Source organism: Aquarana catesbeiana, linkage group LG02 (genome assembly GCF_042186555.1).
Source record: "Aquarana catesbeiana isolate 2022-GZ linkage group LG02, ASM4218655v1, whole genome shotgun sequence".
In the NCBI taxonomy this organism is placed as follows: domain Eukaryota; kingdom Metazoa; phylum Chordata; class Amphibia; order Anura; family Ranidae; genus Aquarana; species Aquarana catesbeiana.
Genome location: NC_133325.1, coordinates 518442948 through 518462163, shown reverse-complemented (window position 1 = coordinate 518462163; position 19216 = coordinate 518442948). Strand labels below are relative to the sequence as shown.

The following is a 19216-nucleotide window of genomic DNA, read 5'->3' as shown; positions in this document are numbered from 1 at the left end:
GAAAAGGACTCCACGGGATTCAGGGAAAACGGCCGATGTGACAGGCGGGCGGGAAGCGAGATTACCGTGAGGCCATCTTGGATCGCTGCTCACGAGCACCCCCCCGCCCATTCCTTTTCAGTCAACTCCTTGGTAAAAAACATAACAGGAAAAGTCAGTAGAACTTTTTATGATTGGGAAAATACTTCCTAACCTTTTGAGGAGGCTATTCTGGCTCCCATTCAATCGCCTGTTTGATAGCAATGACAAATTGTGGCACAGCCGTGAATTCAGAAGCATCTGAATCAGAAGAGGTGTCTGCCTCTAGGGGCTCTACCTGCTCTAATTCAGGAGAGGACTCAGGGTCCTGGACAGAATCATGAAGTGCTCAGACTTGCACTTGAAGATTTCCTTGAAAACTTTTGAATACCTCTTTCAGCTTCAATTACTCCACCTGCCTGTATCTAGCTGCCTTACAACCATCACAGACCAATTTAAAAGCCATAGCGGGAGAACTGTAAGCCCAGCAATTATGCACTGACTGTCCCACGAGGAATGCCTCTAAACCCTGTGAGTATGACGAGAAGACGAGCCTGCTAGGCCAAGTTTACTTGCACCTTCTATGATGAGATGAGGAACAATGGGGTAGAAAGAGCCTTATGGACTTTGACTTATGCCTCCATTTGGGTCTTCCCCCCTGCAAGCATAAGCAAAGTCCATCAGCACTCTTTTAAATACCTCTATAGTCCTGAAGCAAAAACCTTCCACAGTTCCATATGTGGATCTACTTGCTCTTCATGCCTCAGTCTCTGGTGTGGGCGTATACATAGTACCTATAGGGAGAACAAGGTAAATGGGACTTAAGGCATCCCCAGATCTGCCCTCACCTGATAGTAGAACACTAGGTCTGTCCCCCATAGCAAAAGCACACTGCCTATTTGCCCATGGTTGCCGTCAAAAAGACGGGACTAACAGACAGAGGAAGTGATGTCAGACACCCATACACATACAGCTGCGCACATTACAGCTCAGGGCATCGGAGGAGGCAAAGCCAGTGAACCCACCTAGGAACATGATATGTTCCAGGAAATTCTGACTCCCCTGCAGTGCTTAGTGGTTCCTCCCACCTCCCCCTACAGCAATACAGGAATGCAATACTTGGGATTGGCATAAATACTAAGATTTTCAAATAAGCCACTGTGCAGTTATGTTTGGCAAACAAGTGCAGAGAAAATAAGTAATACCTCTGAAAGGAACATATGTACACAGCAGGGATGTTCACTTTAAAGGTTCACTTCAAGATATGCTTTCTGTATGCTTCAGTCCTTATGTTCTGCAGTTTTTCATTTGATCTACATGGAGTTTAGTTGCGTAAAGTAATTTGTGTCATGTAATCTCATTAGGAAAAATAAACCACCAGAAAGAGAAAGTAACCACCTAAGAGAGAGAGATTGCCAGAGGAAAAGAGACCAAGTGCAAGAAAAACTAAAGATCTTCCAGAAATTGAGAGACTGACAGAGAAAAATAAGATTATTAAACAACTAGAGAAAGAGAGAGCTAGAAAGGGAGGAAAAGAGACCGAGGGAGAAACAGACCGATAGAGAATAAGACAGAGAAAGGGAATGTATTAAAGAAAGAATTTGAAACTGCAGGAGAGAAACAGACTACCCAAGATAGAGGGAACACCAGAGAGCTATAGGAAGATTCCACAATGAGAGAAAATAAAGGGGAACCAGGGATAAAAAGAAAAGGCGGAAAAAAACCCCCCAGAAAGACAGCCTGAGAACCCAGCTAGAGAGAAAGAGAGAGAAAAAAAGCCCAAAAGAAAGAAAGATAGCAAGAAAAACAATAAAAAAAAGACAGCCAAAAAGAGACTGACATAGAAACAACCAGAAAGTGAAAGATAACCAGAAAAAAAAGTGAGAAAGAGAAAGAAATGAGTAAAGACAGCCATAAAGAGAGGGAGAGCAAGAAAAGCAAGAAAGAAAGACAGCCAAAAAGGTTGGCATAGAGAGCTACAACCATAAGGAGAAAGATGAGCCAAAATAAAAACTAGAGTGAGAAAGAGAACAAAGGACAGTCATGGAACAAAAGGAAGAGAGCAAGAAAAATAAACAAAAAGACAGAGAAAAGGACGTCACAAAAGAGACAACCACAAAGAAAGAGTGAGGCTGCCAACCAAGCCTAACACCCTTATCTTCAACTGTTTGCAACTACTGTCTGCTAATAGTATAAATACTGTTTAAAGCAGAGTTCCACCCAAAAGTGAAACTTCCGTTCATTTGTCTCCTCTCCCCCTCCAGTGCCATAATTGGCACCTTAAGGGGGGGAGGGGGGACAGGATACCTGTCTTTGACAGGTATCCTGTTCCTACTTCCAGGAGTCTGGGCCGCGCCCCTTGATATCACCGTGGGGCTCCCTCCTCCTCCTCTCCCTGTCGCCGGGCCAGTAGGAGAGAGGAGCGGGGCCTCGTGCATGCGCAGTAGGGTTCCCGACGTGAAGCCGTAAGGCTACACTGCCGGGTAACCTTACCTGCAATGGTGCCAGCAGCACCTGACAGCTGATGGAAACATCAGCTGCAGTGCCGACATCGCTGGACTCCAGGATAGGTAAGTGTCCTATTGTTAAAAGCCAGCAGCTGCAGTATGTGTAGCTGCTGGCTTTTATTTTAATGTATTTGGGGGGCGGAACACTGTTTTAAGAAGAAGAAAGATGGCCATAAAAGTCAGAGTTACAGGATAGAAAGCCAGGAAGAGAAATAAGACAGAAAGAAAGTGTATCAAAGGCAACCGGAATAAGAAGGAAAATAAACAAAAAAATTGTTGTGCTGCACACAGGAATAAGTCTGCCAGTGGTGGTGCGTACATAAGAGTGCACGGGCGCCGCCCCCTCTCTCCTGCCACCCCCTCTAGCACCTGAATCTATCTATGGCCGGGCACCTAAATTACAGTGGTGGGGGGGGTGCTTATGAAAAGCACCTGATTAGAGCCATAGACTCTAATAGAGGTCAAAAAAGGGGACCTGCGAGCACCACGCTGTGCGCTCGCAGGTCACTCAGCTGTTAGAAAAGCGAATGAATATTTGCTTTTCTAACACTAAACCGCCTCTCCACCAATCAGGTGCGTGGATCTGTTACCCATCACCTGATTGGCTGAGACAACAGGCGCTGTGATTGGACGCCTATCAGGCGTCCAATCATAGCAGAGGATGGGAAGAGAGGACGGGAGAAGACATCGAGGAGCATCCAGGAGCTGTCCCACCGAGACAGGGTAAGTGCAGACGGCAGGCGGGGGCACACTGGCAGCATTTGATATGGCACAATGGGAGCATTTATGGGGCACAGTGGCAGCATTTGATGGCACAGTGGGAGCATTTGATATGGCACAGTGGCAGCATTTGATGGCACAGTGGGAGCATTTGATATGGCACAGTGGCTGCATTTGATGGGCACAGTGGCTGCGTTTGATGGCACAGTGGCGGCAATTGATGGGCACAGTGCCTGCGTTTCAAGGCAAAATGGCGGCAATTGATGGGCACAGTGGCTGCGTTTGATGGCACAGTGGCGTCAATTGATGGGCACAATGGCTGCATTTGATGGCACAGTGGCGGCAATTGAATGGCAAAGTGGCGGCAATTGATGGGCACAGTGGCTGCATTTGATGGCACATTGGCTGCGTTTGATGGCACAGTGGCTGCATTTGATGGCACAGTGGCAGCAATTGATGGGCACAGTGGCTACGTTTGATGGCACAGTGGCGGCAATTGATGCGCACAGTGGCTGCGTTTGATGGTACAGTGGCAATGTTTGATGGCACAGTGGCTGCGTTTGATGGTACAGTGGCTGCGTTTGATGGCACAGTGGCTGTGTTTGATGGTACAGTGGCTGCGCTTGATAGCACAGTGGTGGCAATTGATGGGCACAGTGGCTGTGTTTGATGGCACAGTGAGGCTGCAATTAATGGGGTATTTTTTCCAGAATATTTCAGTTTGTTTGCGCCCCCCCCCCCCTCCCCCCCCAAAAAAAAATAATTTTTGAGCACCAGCCGCCACTGAAGTCTGCACTTCGATGATCACTTTTGGTTGTTTAACAGATGTCTGCGTTTGATTAACTTTCGGTTTATTTTTTGGTCACATGCATGTTTTCACATTGATTTGCTATTGTTGTACACTGTGATGTTTGTGGGATTGTTAGATCAAGGGCAGTGCTCACCAGGGAGTACAGTCCACACCAGATATGTTTAAAGGGTTGTTGATACACTTTATTTTAACAGAAAAAAGACCAACAAAACAAATGGCTTCCCTTGCAGGGATTTCAACCATCAATGTGAAATTAAATAATATTAATTCTCCTGTCTCTCTCTAGTAGCACGGCTTCTCAGGCCTTATGCCTTGGTCCTCCGGACCACCTAACACCACCCATATGTTTATGTACAACCACTGTACCTCTGTCAGTTTTCTCAGCTCTGTAGATTCTCTTTTCCAGCACCCTGGCCCTCAGGCTTGGGGTCTCTGTTCTGAGATTGGACGGATTGGAGACTTCTTCCCCCCAAAATCTCTTTGAAGTCTACAAGCTCCAGATCCTGATTCTAGGAATTACCAAAAGCTAGTTTTCTCCACTCTGAACTGTACCCCTGGAGCCCATCACTCTGAATATGTGGGAATCCTGTGTACTGTTTCACCCTACTAATACAATGGCAAGATGTTGCACTGTCACAATATATATTCTGTATTGATTTACACAAAGTGAAATTATTTTGTTAGGCAACTATTTTTTAGTTTATATTTAGCCTTGTTGTGCTGCCCCTGCTATGTAATTTGTGTGGGAAGTTATAGGTGTGGACAAAGACCCACAAGGGAGAGGTAGCCTTATTGACAGGGATAGGTTCCTGGTGGGAATGGACAGTATAGGGAATTTCATGGATGCCTGTGAAGGCAACCTCCTTTAACTCTACCATTAACTATGTAGTACAAGGGTCTGCCTGATAGGATACAAATTGGTAGCATTGTTTCTGGTTTGCATTCATATCATTTGGTAAATCTAAAGAGATTGTACCCATGACGTGACATATGTGCAGCTAGGCTTGAGGTGTAGTTATTCTCTGCTTGTATCACACTTGCTGCAAGAGCCAAGTTTGGCTTTTTGTTTGTTTAACCACTTCCCGCCCAAGGTATATCATATGACGTCCTTGACTTTGTGCGGGTATATCTGAATGATGCCTGCAGCTTACAGGGATCATTCAGATATCGTCTTTTTCAGCCGGCGATTCCCTACACCATAAGAATAATCATAGCGGCTGTTCCGCCGCTTGATCGCCCCCCTCCCGCCACCCTACGGATCTGTCAGCCCCGGATGTTTACCATAGAGATTTCTGGCGGACAAGATGGTCGCTGGAGTCTCTAGGAATGTCGGAGGCCGAGCGCAATGTTATGACTTCACGCCTGGCCTCTGCATTCAAACAAATGGCGCTGCCTCGGCTGGGAATCTGAGATCGTTTATTTTTTTTTTAATTTCAGGCTTCCCAGCCTAGAGATGAGATGTGGGGTCTTATTGACCCCATATCTCACTGTAAAGAGGACCGATCATGCCATATTCCTATTACAAGGGATGTTTACATTTTTTAAAAGTGTCAAACTAAAAAAAGAAAAGTAAAATTAACAATAAAAAAAAAAAAAAAAAAAAATGTAAAGCGCCCCTGTCCCTGTGTGCTCGCATGCAGAAGTGAACGCATACGTAAGTGGGCGGCACAGTGGTGTAGTGGGTAGCACTCTTGCCTAACAGTAAAAAGGGTCGCTGGTTCAAATCCCAACCATGACACTACCTGCCTGGAGTTTGCATGTTCTCCCTGTGCCTGCGTGGGTTTCCTCCGGGTACTCCGGTTTCCTCCCACACTCCAAAGACATGCTGGTAGGTTAATTGGCTTCTATCTAAATTGGCCCTAGTATATGAATGTGAGTTAGGGACATTAGATTGTAAGCTCCTTGAGAGTAGGGACCGATGTGAATGTACAATGTATATGTAAAGCGCTGCGTAAATTGACGGCGCTATATAAGTACCTTAAATAAATAAAATAAATAAGTCCCACCCACATATGAAAACAGTGTTCAAACCATTAAAGCATGAAACTGTTTTTTTTTTCCAAAAAAAAACAACTGTTTGAAAAATTGCTGTGCAAATACTGTGCGAGATAAAAAGTTGCAATGACCGCCATTATATTCTCTAGGGTCTTTGCTAAAAAAAAAAAAAAAAACATTGATAATGTTTGGGGGTTCTATGTAATTTTCTAGTCAAAAAATGATGAATTTTACATGTAGGAGAGAAATGTCAGAATTAGCCTGGATGGCAAATGGTTAATATGGGAGCTCATAGAAAGTTGATATAAAATGCACGTAAAGTGCATTTTTGGTAGAGTTTTGTGTTTAAAATACAGTCTCCTCATCCTTCAAAAAAAAAAACACATGAAGCATGAAAAACACCTGTATAAAAACATGCACAAACGCACTAGAGAAATGCACTGAAAACGCATGATTATGCAGCCGCACTAGTGTGAACCTAGGCTTCGATTAGTATTAAACTGCACGGTTCAGATAGGAATCTGTGTGCCCTCTAGAAGCACAAGTGTGAATAGGCTTAGAAGGGAGGGGAATATGTGATTGTTGTAGACATCCTGTACCCTGCCTTCGTGCCCTCCAGCCCATGTCCCTTCCCTAGCAGTCTCTGGGTGGCTCTTTTCCTTCTCACACCTCTTGTTAAAAACTCCACTCAAATGAAGAAAACGATATAAAGGCTGCAGTGAGTAACGTGAGGTGGAAGTAATAGTCACTCTCACTGTCAGCCAAAGAAAATACATGGACAAAAGAAGAGAGACTGCATGGGAAGTACAAACAAGAAGTGTGAAGAGTTCAGTCGGCAGCAGGATTGTTTGATAACATTTACTTACTGGGAGAGAACATGGAGCAATAAAGGATCTCAGTAGTTGCTCTCCTCCCTCACTAAAGCTTTTCTCTGCCAAGTCACAAGTGCTGTGTGCCTGCTGTCTGGTGCCTCCACCTGTTCCCCTGTTTGGGGACAAGGGAACATGTGGTGGGATGAAAACCTCCTTGCTCTCTTTAGGAGGCACTTGCGGACTACCATAACCTATTGGAGTGTCTTCTTCAGTTTTGGATTATGCATCGCATTTCTGGGACCAACTATACTAGACCTGAGATGCCTGACACATAGCAGTCTGCAGGACATCACCTGGGTCTTCTTCGCCCAGCAGTTCTGCATCCTGGTGGGGAGTACTTTGGGGGGAGCCTTTAAAAAGTCGTGAGTACTTCATTTCTACCAGTGTACCAAATTTAATCATGCTAAATTTAAAATTGATGCAACAAAAATACTGTTTGTCTTGTGCAAAAACAATACCGGTGACTTTCACGATGATCTGTTGACATTAGAGTGAGAATAAGCGTTTGTTCACCATTGATCTGCATAGATCAACTTAGGCTTGACACAAGGTGCTCATAGAAAACAATTAGAAATGTAGAAGAGTGATGGCAGAAAAAAGACCGAATGGTCCATTGAGTATTTTATACGTGTGTGTGTGTGTGTATATGCACACATATAAACATGTGTGTTTATATATGTAAATATATATGTTTTTTTTTTTTTGTTTGTTTCTGTTTTAATTTTTTTTTTTGTCTTAGTATAGATTGATCTTTGTCCCAAGCATGTTTGAATCCACTTACTGTTGACTGACTCATTACCTCTGCTGGAAGTCTATACAAATCATCAACTACACTTTCAATAAAATAATATTCGTTTTTAAATTATTTATTATAATTAATTATATAAGTATTTTGTATAGGCCCTGTTAATGCCACGTTGCTGTGTTGAGGTTCAGCGTATTTTTATGCAGCACAATGCATGGCACCGCAGCGTGACATACTGGGGGTTATTTACGAAAGGCAAATCCACTTTGCACTACAAGTCCATTTGGAAGTGCAGTCGCTGTAAATCTGATGGGTAGATCTGAAATGAGCGTAAGCTCTACTGATTTTATCATCCAATCATGTGCAAGCTAAAATGCTGTTTTTTATTTCCCTTGCATGTCCCCCTTGGATCTACAGTGACTGCACTTCCAACAGGGTTGCCAACCGCCAGTAAATTTACTGACAGTTTGTAAAAATCAGCAATTTTTTTTACAACTGCCAGTAAATATCAGGGGCTGATAATTTCATGTTGTGTTGACTTTTTAAGTTTAAATCAAGTAAATTACTTTGTTATAGGTATTGTCATTGTTTCCACATCATGTTTATACTGTTCAGATATTCACTGTGTTAGTTTTCAGTATAAGTTCTGTAATTTCTCAGGTTGTCAGTAAAAAATATGCTCCGCCAGTAAATTTCCCAGGTTTTGTCAGTAAAAAATGCTGCAGGAGGTTGGCAACCCTGACTTCCAAGTGCACTTGCAGTGCATTTGTAGTGCAAAGTGAATTTGCCTTTAGTAAATAACCCCCAATACAACTTTAAATGGAGTGTGCTTTTCTGGCACCTAAGGCTCGGTTCACACATGGGCGGCACGACTTGCAGGTCGCCTCAGCGAGGCGACCTGCAAACGACTGCCGGGGCGACTTGCGAGACGACTTCTGCATAGAAGTCTATGCAAGTCGCCCCAAGTCGCCCCCAAAGTAATACAGGAACCTTTTTCTAAGTCGGAGCGACTTGCGTCGCTCCGATTAGAACGGTTCCATAGCACAGAACGGGAGGCGACTTGTCAGGCGACTAGGTCGCCTGACAAGTCGCCCCAGTGTGAACCGAGCGTCAGTTAAAAAATAGCAAACAGTATGATGCGTTGTAACAATTTATCAAATCTCCTCACTCACTGCACTCTTGCACCACACACCAGCATGCACACATTTTACTGTGAACGAGCCCTAAAAGCAGGATTTCAGGAAATAAAGCATTTGTAGCTTTAGTTGCAGATAACTTCTGTAAAGCAAAAAAAAAAAAATGAACCCATAAATAAGTAAAAAAAACAGTGTAGAAAATATCAATTGAGTGCCGGTTCACACTGGTGCGATGCCAAACATCGCACAGACATCGCATGTAATTCGCAGCGCACTGCTGTTCACATTACATGCGATGTCTGCGTGGTGCGATATTAGCCATAGAGATAGTATGGCTGATATCGCACCGCATTCGGTGCAAACACGCACAGGACCCTTTTTTCTGTTCGGACCAGAATCGGATCACATGTGTGTTCACACATATGCGATCCGTTTCATGTCCGAACTGTCAGTTCGCAGTGCGATATGCGAGCTGAACTGGGGGGTGTCGTTAACAATGTATTGACACTCCCCAGCGATTCGCATATGGCAGTGTGAACTGACATGCGATGCGGGAACACGCAGTGGATTCACAGTGTTCTCGCATCGCACCAGTGTGAACCGGCACTTAGAAAGATAATTCACAAATGCAGACAACTTAGTTGATTTATCATCAAGGTGGCCACAACAGAGCACAATCTGATTGTACATTCCTCATACATTTATTCATGTTGTATGTATGTTTTAACAACTATTTAGTGTGAAGGCGTACCAAAGTTATCCATTCAGTTTATATCCTAAAACCTAAGATCTTGTAATATGTATTTGTTGTTAAATTTAATGGTGCCCATACACATAAAGATCTTATTGGCCTGTCATTTATTCATTTTGCTTGCTTAATTTAACTGGTTCTGGTGTCTAATTAACTATTCTACATACTTATTAAGTGTTCTTGCATAGCAAGACCACTTACTGTTATCTCACATATATATTATTCTTATTATTATAGCCAAATTTACCACCCTAACTCCTCCCACAGTTTTTACACTACATAGACAAGTAATATACCGAAACGTGCGGATTGTTCCCGAATGGTGTGCTATTACTTTGTGGAACGTTTCGCCGAATGGTTCACGAAATATCGTCGTTTTTGCGGCGAAATTGGTCCCATAGGAATGAATGGGGAAACTAGAGTGGGAGATGACAAAAGCTGGAAAATCAGAACATGATTTCTAAACTGCCGCCACTCCCTCATTTTCAAGCCCACCTACACAAATCTTATATCAAAACGTTCAGCTATCCCTGCTGCCACTAAACATGTCCACGGCTAAGCCATAGTCCTGATAGTTTTCACAATATGACCATTTGTTTGCAACTCACGCCGTCCATTGACATTCATTGAAACTACACTCTAGCCCCCTCCAAATTTGAAGGGCAATTTCTAAACTGCGACTGTGCCTTCATTTTTAATATTTCAGAGACATACTATACATCAAAATCTAGGTCTGGGTCTTGTGATTCTCACAATATAAAGATCTTCGCTGTAGGATGTATAGTTTTTAAAATACGGCCATTTGTTTAGAGGTCATTTCAGGAAATTTTAGCCATTAATCAGAGTGTACTGTTAGTGTTTGTTTTGTTGCCATGGTTACCAAAGCTTCTGTTATACACAGGGGGGAAGGTGGCTGGAGCATCTCAGCTGATTACAGAGCCCGGGGGAGGGGACAGACACACCATGTACTGATTTATAATAGAGGAATATGATGGGGCAGTTTTGATGGGGTAATTCTGATGGGGCAGTTTTGATGAAGCAGTATTTGGGAAGCATAAACAGGGCATGAGCGTTGCTAGGAAACAGTGGTTGTAAACACAAGATGCTGAGACACTCCAAATGCATGTGACTTCATCTGCTAGACTTGATAATGCTTGTAGACTCCTCCCACAGTTTTCACACTACAGAGACAAATAATATACCGAAACGAGCGGATTGTTCCCGATTGGTGTGTTATTACTTTGTGGAATGTTTTGCCGAATGGTCCACGAAATGACGTTTTTGCGGCGAAATTGGTCCCATAGGAATGAATGGCGAAATGTTCAAAACTAGAGTGGGAAGTGACAAAAGCTGACAACCCCATGATCAGCCAAAACATTATGACCACCCCATGATCAGCCAAAACATTATGACAGCCCCATGTAAAAAAAAAAATATTTTTGAAAAAAAAAAATAATTTTTGAAAAAAGTAAAAAAATAATTTTTGAAAAAAAAAAATCATTTTTGAAAAAAAAAAAAACATTTTTGAAAAAAAAAATATTTTTGAAAAAAAAATTACTTTTAAAAAAAAATTATTTTTGAAAAAAAAATATTTTTGAAAAAAAAAATTATTTAAAAAAAAAAAAAATTATTTTTGAAAAAAAAATTACTTTAAAAAAAATAATAATTTCGAAAAAAAAATTATTTTTGAAATAAAAAAATTCATTTTTGAAAAAAAAAATTACCGATTGGTGTGTTATTACTTTGTGGAATGTTTTGCCGAATGGTCCACGAAATGACGTTTTTGCGGCGAAATTGGTCCCATAGGAATGAATGGCGAAATGTTCAAAACTAGAGTGGGAAGTGACAAAAGCTGACAACCCCATGATCAGCCAAAACATTATGACCACCCCATGATCAGCCAAAACATTATGACAGCCCCATGTAAAAAAAAAAATATTTTTGAAAAAAAAAAATAATTTTTGAAAAAAGTAAAAAAATAATTTTTGAAAAAAAAAAATCATTTTTGAAAAAAAAAAAAACATTTTTGAAAAAAAAAATATTTTTGAAAAAAAAATTACTTTTAAAAAAAAATTATTTTTGAAAAAAAAATATTTTTGAAAAAAAAAAATTATTTAAAAAAAAAAAAAATTATTTTTGAAAAAAAAATTACTTTAAAAAAAATAATAATTTCGAAAAAAAAATTATTTTTGAAATAAAAAAATTCATTTTTGAAAAAAAAAATTACCTTTGAAAAAAAAAATTACTTTTGAAAAAAAAAATCATTTTTGAAGAAAAAAAAATCATTTTTGATTAAAAAAAATTCATTTTTGAAAAAAAAAATTACTTTTGAAAAAAATGTTCAGCTCTTTCAGCGAATGATGGAACTTTTTTACTACTATTTATACTTTTTAAAATATTAAGCTTTTTAACACTTTTCACAGTTACTCAAGCCACTCCACCCCACCCAGTTACTCCGCCCACTCCAGTTGTAGAGGCAAGAACACTTTCACAATTTCCCCAGAAATTGTACCTTTTCTAGTTGAAATTTATCTTTCAAGCAATATATGGGAGGTGGATAACCCGAGAAGTTGTATGTGGGTGGGGTGAGATTGTTAAAGACTCTTTTTCTTGGCAATATCAAGGACTTGAAAGTCCTCAGCTGCAGGGACTTTTCACAAATTGGTTCTTTAATGCTCAAATGCCTGGGTAAGGACTCCAAGATTACAGGCATGGAAAAGAAGGTCCTCTATTGGGTCACCATCCTATTGGACACCGATACTTGGGTAAAATGGGCAATATACTGTCACCATCCCAGCTGAAGCCCAAAATGCAGCATTTTGAGGAGGTCTTTGCACCTTTCTACATTTCCTGATGGTGGTGTTATCCCCTCTTGACCAAAGTTCCTCTGACTCATAAAAGGAGGAGCAGTGGTGGTGGTAGCTGCCTCAGGCCATGTTCACAGTGATCCGACACGAAAGCCGCACGACTTCCGATCCGACTTTGCCCTGCGACTTCAGATCTGACTTCCATGTGACTTTAATGAACAGGATCCAATCTTGATCTGACATTGAGATGAGTGCGACTTGTCCTTTGACCAATCAAAACAATTCCTTTGGGTCTAGAATGGATGAAACCTCACGCCAAATATATCAGAAAAAAAGGCGTGGTGTCCCCCCCAATCCATACCAGGCCCCACGCCACAATAAAAAAAAAATGCGTAGGGTCCCCCCTAAGACCATACTAGACCCTTCAGTCTGGTATGGATTTTGAGGGGAAACCCCACACCACAATAAAAAAAAATGGCATATCCGAGCATTCAGCCTGGCAGGTCAGGAAAGGGGGTGAGCGAACACCCCCCTCCTGAACCATACCAGGCCACATGCCCTCAACATAGGGGGGTGGGTGCTTTGGGGCAGGGGGATCCCCCCCACCCCAAAGCACCTTGTCCCCATGTTGACAGGGACAAGGGCCTCTACCCCACAACCCTGGGCTGTTGTTAAAGATTCTGACCCCCCCTATGTGAATGAGTATGGGGTACATAGCACCCCTACCCATTCACCAATCCATATCAGGCCCCACGCCAAAATTTTTAAAAAATGCATGAGGTTCCCCCTTAGACCATACCAGACCCTTCAGTCTGGTATGGATTTTAAGAGGAAACCCCACGCCAAAAAAAAAAAAAAAAATGGCATGGGGTCCCCCTCAAAAACCATACCAGGCCTTTATCCGAGCATGCAGCCTGGCAGGTCAGGAAAGGGGGCGATCAAGCGCCCCTTCCCCCTTCCTGAACCAGACCATATGCATTCAACATGGGGGGTGGGTGCTTTGTTGCAGGGGGAACCCAAAAGTACCTTGTCCACATGTTGGACAAGGTACCTCTTCTCCAGAATCCTGGGCTGTTATTAAAGATCCTGCCCCCCCCCCGTGAATGAGTATGGGGTACAAAGCACCCCTACCCATTCACCCCAAAAAAAAAGTTTGTAGTGTAATAAAAACATGAGATGATTTTTGACAAGTCCTTTATTAAAAATTACTAATGTCCCCTGTGATAGCTCCCATCTCAATCACGATGTCTTCCTCCGCGGCCGCCTCCCCACTGAAAAAAAACTTCTCCTCCCACATTGGTTCCTGCCATTCTGTCAGCTCCCACCCCTGTGTGATGTCACGCACCCATCATGCCCGGGTCTGTGGCGTCACAAGGGGGAGGGGTCTCTGGGTTACATCACCATATGGCCACGCCCCATAGCCCCCATAGCTATATAAGAACTGTTAGATATGGGAGCTACCAGAATGGTGAGGGCATTCGTCGGGGGAGGAGCATTTTTTGTTTTGTTTAGTTTTTGGCGGCAGTGGAGTTAGACATTGTGATTGACATTGGAATTACACTGGGAGACATTATTAATTTTTAATAAAGGACTTATCAAAAACTGCCTCATGTTTTTTGTTATACTACACTGTTTTTTTTGGGTGAATTCACATAGGGGGGACCAGGTTCTGGGGGTTGGCTTTCTTAAAGGGGGCTTCCAGATTCTAATAAGCCCCCTGCCTGCAGACCCCCACAAGGTTTTGAGGAGGAGACTGTTGTCCCCATAAACATGGGGACAAGGTGCTTTGGGGTGGGGAGGCAGAGCCCCATGTTGAGGGCATGTGGCCTGATATGGTTAAGGAGGGGGGCCACTTGCTTGTCCCTCCCTTTCCTGGTCCTGGTCTGCCACTTCAGCCCAGGAAGGATTTGCCCCCTAATGACCAGGCCATTTTTTGCGATACGGCACTGCGTTGATTTAACTGACAATTGCGTGGTGGCACAACGTTGTACCCAAACAAGATTGACATCCTTTTTTTCCCACAAATAGAGCTTTCTTTTGGTGGTATTTGATCACCTCCGTGGTTTTTATTTTTTGCGCTATAAGCGAACAAAGAGTAACAATTTTGGAAAAAAAACATTTTTTTTTTTTTACTTTTTGCTATAATACATATCCAAAAAAAAATTATAAATAAAAAAACAAATTTCTTCATCAGTTTAGGCCAATATATATTCTTCTCCATATTTCTGGTAAGAAAAAAAAAAAATCGCAATAGGCATATATTGATTGGTTTGCGCAAAACTTATCGCGTCTACAAACTATGGGATAGATTTAGGGACTTTTATTTTTTTATTGTTTTTACTAGTAATGGCGGCGATCTGCGATTTTTTTAGGGGGGATTTCAACATTGCGGCGGACAAATCTGACCCCAAATGACACTTTTTGGGGACCAGTGACATTATTACATTGCTATAAAAATGCACTGATCAATGTAAAAATTACACTGGTAGGGAAGGGGTTAACACTAGGGGACGATCAATGATTTAAGTGTGTTCCCTCAGCGTGTTCTAACTGTAGGGGGGAAGGGCTAGCAGTGACATGACAGAGATCACTGTTCCTGATCACTGTCAGAACGGGGATCCGCTTGTTTACACAGGTAGAGCCCCGTTCTGCCCCTGTGCTAGGTGATCGCAGGTTGCCGGCGGACATCGAGTCCGCCCGACCTGCAGGCACGCTTAAAATCTTAGGTCTGGTATGGATCTGAGGGGGGCACACCATTTTTTTTCCAATACATTTAACATTGCTAAATGAGCATTGCTTCTGAGCACAAGTCGCATGTCACAAGTCAGATGCTAATCCGACTTAGATGCGACTTCCATTCAATTCTATGGGTTTAAATCGCACCCAAGTCGACCAAAGTAGTCCAGGAACCTTTTCAAAATTTAGACCGACACAAGCCGGACCAGTTAAGAGGGCTCTAATAGGGAACCATTGATTTTGACTTGTGCTCTCGAAGTCGGAACGCTTGTCGCACCAGTGTGAACAGGCCCTCAGGGATGCTTTTGAGGGCTTTTGTAGACCACAGCAGGCTTGTTCAGCTGCAGGTAGTACTCACATACCCCTTGATTGCTGATTACATAGGATCCAGGGCTGATGCAGACACTGTTAAGATTACTACACGTGTTGATATCTAATTTTACAATCTCCTTTAGATTTACCAACAAATGTGTGGTGCAAGGGCCTGCCTGATTGGATACAATTTGATTGGTTAGATTAAGTAGGTCCTCATATTACAGAGTTTGGTCATTTCAAAGTTACATTGTTAATCTAGTTGAAAAAAGACACTAGTCCATCCTTAAACGAACATATAAAAAACACACACAAATTTTTTATTTTTTTTGGTTGAACTAGATGGACTTGTGTTTTTTTTCAACCTGATTAACTATGTAACTATGTAAATAGAAAACATCCATATGCACTATCCTATACCCACAGTTGATCCAGAGGAAGGGAAAAAAAATAATAAATCATGATCCAATTTGCTATAGTGGGGGGGGATCTTTCCTGATTTCCACAAGAAGGCACAATAATCCCTGGATCAACTTTACCTATAAATAATAGTAACAAGTTATAATATGTACATTTAGGAAAGAATCCAGGCCTTTTTTTAAACTATTTACTGAGCTGGCCAGAACCAGCTATTGAGGGAGATATTCCACATTTTCACAGCTCTTACTGTGAAGAATACTTTCCGTATTTGGAGATTAAATCTCTTTTCCTCCAGACAAAAAGAATGCCCTCTTGACCTCTGGGATGACCTTAAGGTGAATAACTCTACACAGAGTTCACTACATGTACATGAACCACTTATGTATTTATCACATTAGCGCAATTTGACATGCGATTTGACAGGTCAAATCGCATGTCAAATCTTAGCCTATTGCCAGCAATAAGAATAATAATAAGTGTTCCAATCGGAGCGACGTCAAATTTGCGGCACCGCACCGATTTCCAAAAGTATATCCTGCACTGCTTTTTGCAACTTCAGGGGCGATTTAAATAGACATGTGTGCATGAATCCGCACAGATGTTTTTCAAGTTGCCCCTGAAGTCTGATTGAAATGCTTTCAGTGTGAATGAGGGCTTATTCTCCTCTTCTCAAGAGTGAATAAATTCAATTCCTCTAATCTTTCCTCATAGCCGAGTTCCTCCATCCCTCTTATCAGTTTGGTTGCCCTTCTCTGCACTTTTTCCAGTTCCCTGATATCCTTTTTGAGAACTGGTGCCCAAAACTGAACTGTATATTCCAGATGAGGAATGATTTGTACAGGGGCAAAATTATATCTCTCTCTCTGCTGTCCATGTCTCTTTTAACCACCTCAATACTGGGCACTTTCACCCCCTTCCTGCTCAGGCCAGTTTTCAGCTTTCAGCGCTCTCACATTTTGAATGAGAATTACCCAGTCATGCAACACTGTACCCAAATAACATTTTTAGCATTTTTTTCACACAAATAGAGTTTTCTTTTGGTGGCATTTAATTACCACTTGGGTTTTTATTTTTTGCGCTACACATGAAAAAAGGCAGAAAATTTTGAAAAAAATGTGTTTTTCTAACATTTTGCAAATAAGTCATTTCTTTTCATAAATTTTGACCAAAATTTATACTGGTACATTTCTTTGGTAAAAATAACCCAAATCAGTGTATATTATTTGGTGTGTGTGAAAGTTATAAGTCCACAAGCTATGGTGCCAATAATTGATAATTGATTACACCTGATGTACTGATGGGCCATCTTATTTCTTGCGTCCCTAACATGTCAAGACAGTACAAATATTCCCCAAATTACCCCTTTTTGGAAAGTAGACAGTCCAGGGTATTTAGTAAGCGGCATGGCGAGTTTTTTTAAGTTGTAATTTTTTCCCACAATTCTTTGGAAAATTAAGACATTATTTATTTATTTTTTCACAAAAAATTCATATTAACAAGTTATTTCTCACACACGGCATAAGTATACTTGCAGGGCTAGTTAAAAACACCTGAACATATTCAAAAAATACGGGGGTTTGGTCACACTATATGGTCATATAGTGCTAAGCCCACTTACTGTGACAAAGTACCCCGAATTAGTGGGTCCTACACTAGTAATAGAATGGAAGATCCTTTGTCTCAACCATGGGAGCTAAACTCCTCTATGTGGGAGAACTGAAGGGGATACATCCTATACACTGGTGGCCACTAAATAAGAGGTAATGAGGGGGGGGGGAGGGGTGCTCCAGCCCAAAAGACCTGGTCAGGGCCTATTACAATATACAAGAACATATTTGGGGGGCACACCATACAATGCGTTTAAATTCAAGATGGTGATGCTATAAGAACTACAAACAGTACAAAATATTTTACAGCGGACACATACAAGAATGACATTTCCTGCAGGGCTAGTTAAAAACACCTGAACATATTCAAAAAATACGGGGGTTTGGTCACACTATATGGTCATATAGTGCTAAGCCCACTTACTGCGACAAAGTACCCCGAATTAGTGGGTCCTACTCAAGTAATAGAATGGGAGATCCTTTGTCTCAACCATGGGAGCTGAACTCCTCTATGTGGGAGAACTGAAAGGGATACATCCTAATCACTGGTGGCCACTAAATAGGAGGTAATGAGGAGGGGGAGGGGTGCTCCAGCCCAAAAACCTGGTCAGGGCCTATTACAACATACAAGTACATATTTGGGGGGCACACCATACAATGCATTTAAATTCAAGATGGTGCTGCTGTAAGACCTATAAACAGTACAAAATATTTTACAGCGCACACATACAAGAATGACATTTCCTGCAGGGCTAGTTAAAAACACCTGAACATATTCAAAAAATACGGGGGTTTGGTCACACTATATGGTCATATAGTGCTAAGCCCACTTACTGCGACAAAGTACCCCGAATTAGTGGGTCCTACTCAAGTAATAGAATGGGAGATCCTTTGTCTCAACCATGGGAGCTGAACTCCTCTATGTGGGAGAACTGAAGGGGATACATCCTATACACTGGTGGCCACTGTCGCAGTAAGTGGGCTTAGCACTATATGACCATATAGTGTGACCAAACCCCCGTATTTTTGGAATATGTTCAGGTGTTTTTAATTAGCCCTGCAGGAAATGTCATTCTTGTACGTGTGCGCTGTAAAATATTTTGTACTGTTTGTAGGTCTTATAGCAGCACCATCTTGAATTTAAACGCATTGTATGGTGTGCCCCCCAAATATGTTCTTGTATAAGTATACTTGCAACTACACCCCAAAACACATTCTGCTACTCCTCCTGGGTAAGGCGATACCAAATGTGTGAGACTTTTTCACAGCCTGGCCACATAGAGATGCGCAACATCCAAATAGCACCTTCAGCCATTATCCACTTTAAGACCAGGCCTTCTTCTGACACTTTTTGATTAAAAGTAAAAATCTGTATTTTTGCTAGAAAATTACTTAAAACCCCCAAACTTATATTTTTGTAGCAGAGGCCCTAGAGGAATAAAATGGTGAGTTTTGCAAATTTTTATGTCACACGGTATTTGCGCAGCAGTTTTTCAAACACAATTTCACACATTAACACATATATACATTTTAATGGATTTTAATGCAAACAGAGATAATATAATACCCACATTTTTTGGTAAAACATAAAATATGGTGTTGCACCAGGTAAATAGATACCAAACATATCACGCTTTAAAATTGCACACGCTTGTGAAATGGGGTCAAACTTCATTGAAAATCTCCATAGCTGACATTTTATAAGCCTTTATTGGTTACCAATTTAGAGTTACACTGGTGGTCTGGTGCTAGAATTGTTGCTCTCGCTCTGACGTGCAT

The 19216-nt window shown here is 41.7% G+C and overlaps 1 protein-coding gene across 1 annotated transcript in view; it reads left to right on the top strand.

The window, feature by feature from the left end:
• Positions 1-6655: 6655 nt before the first annotated feature.
• MFSD4A (major facilitator superfamily domain containing 4A) overlaps positions 6656-19216 on the top strand; it is a 217474-nt gene continuing 204913 nt past the window's right edge. The window contains exon 1 of the mRNA XM_073615798.1: positions 6656-7285. Within this exon, the coding sequence (XP_073471899.1) occupies positions 7056-7285 (230 nt within the window). The 5' untranslated portion in view covers positions 6656-7055. The remainder of the gene's footprint in view (positions 7286-19216) is intronic.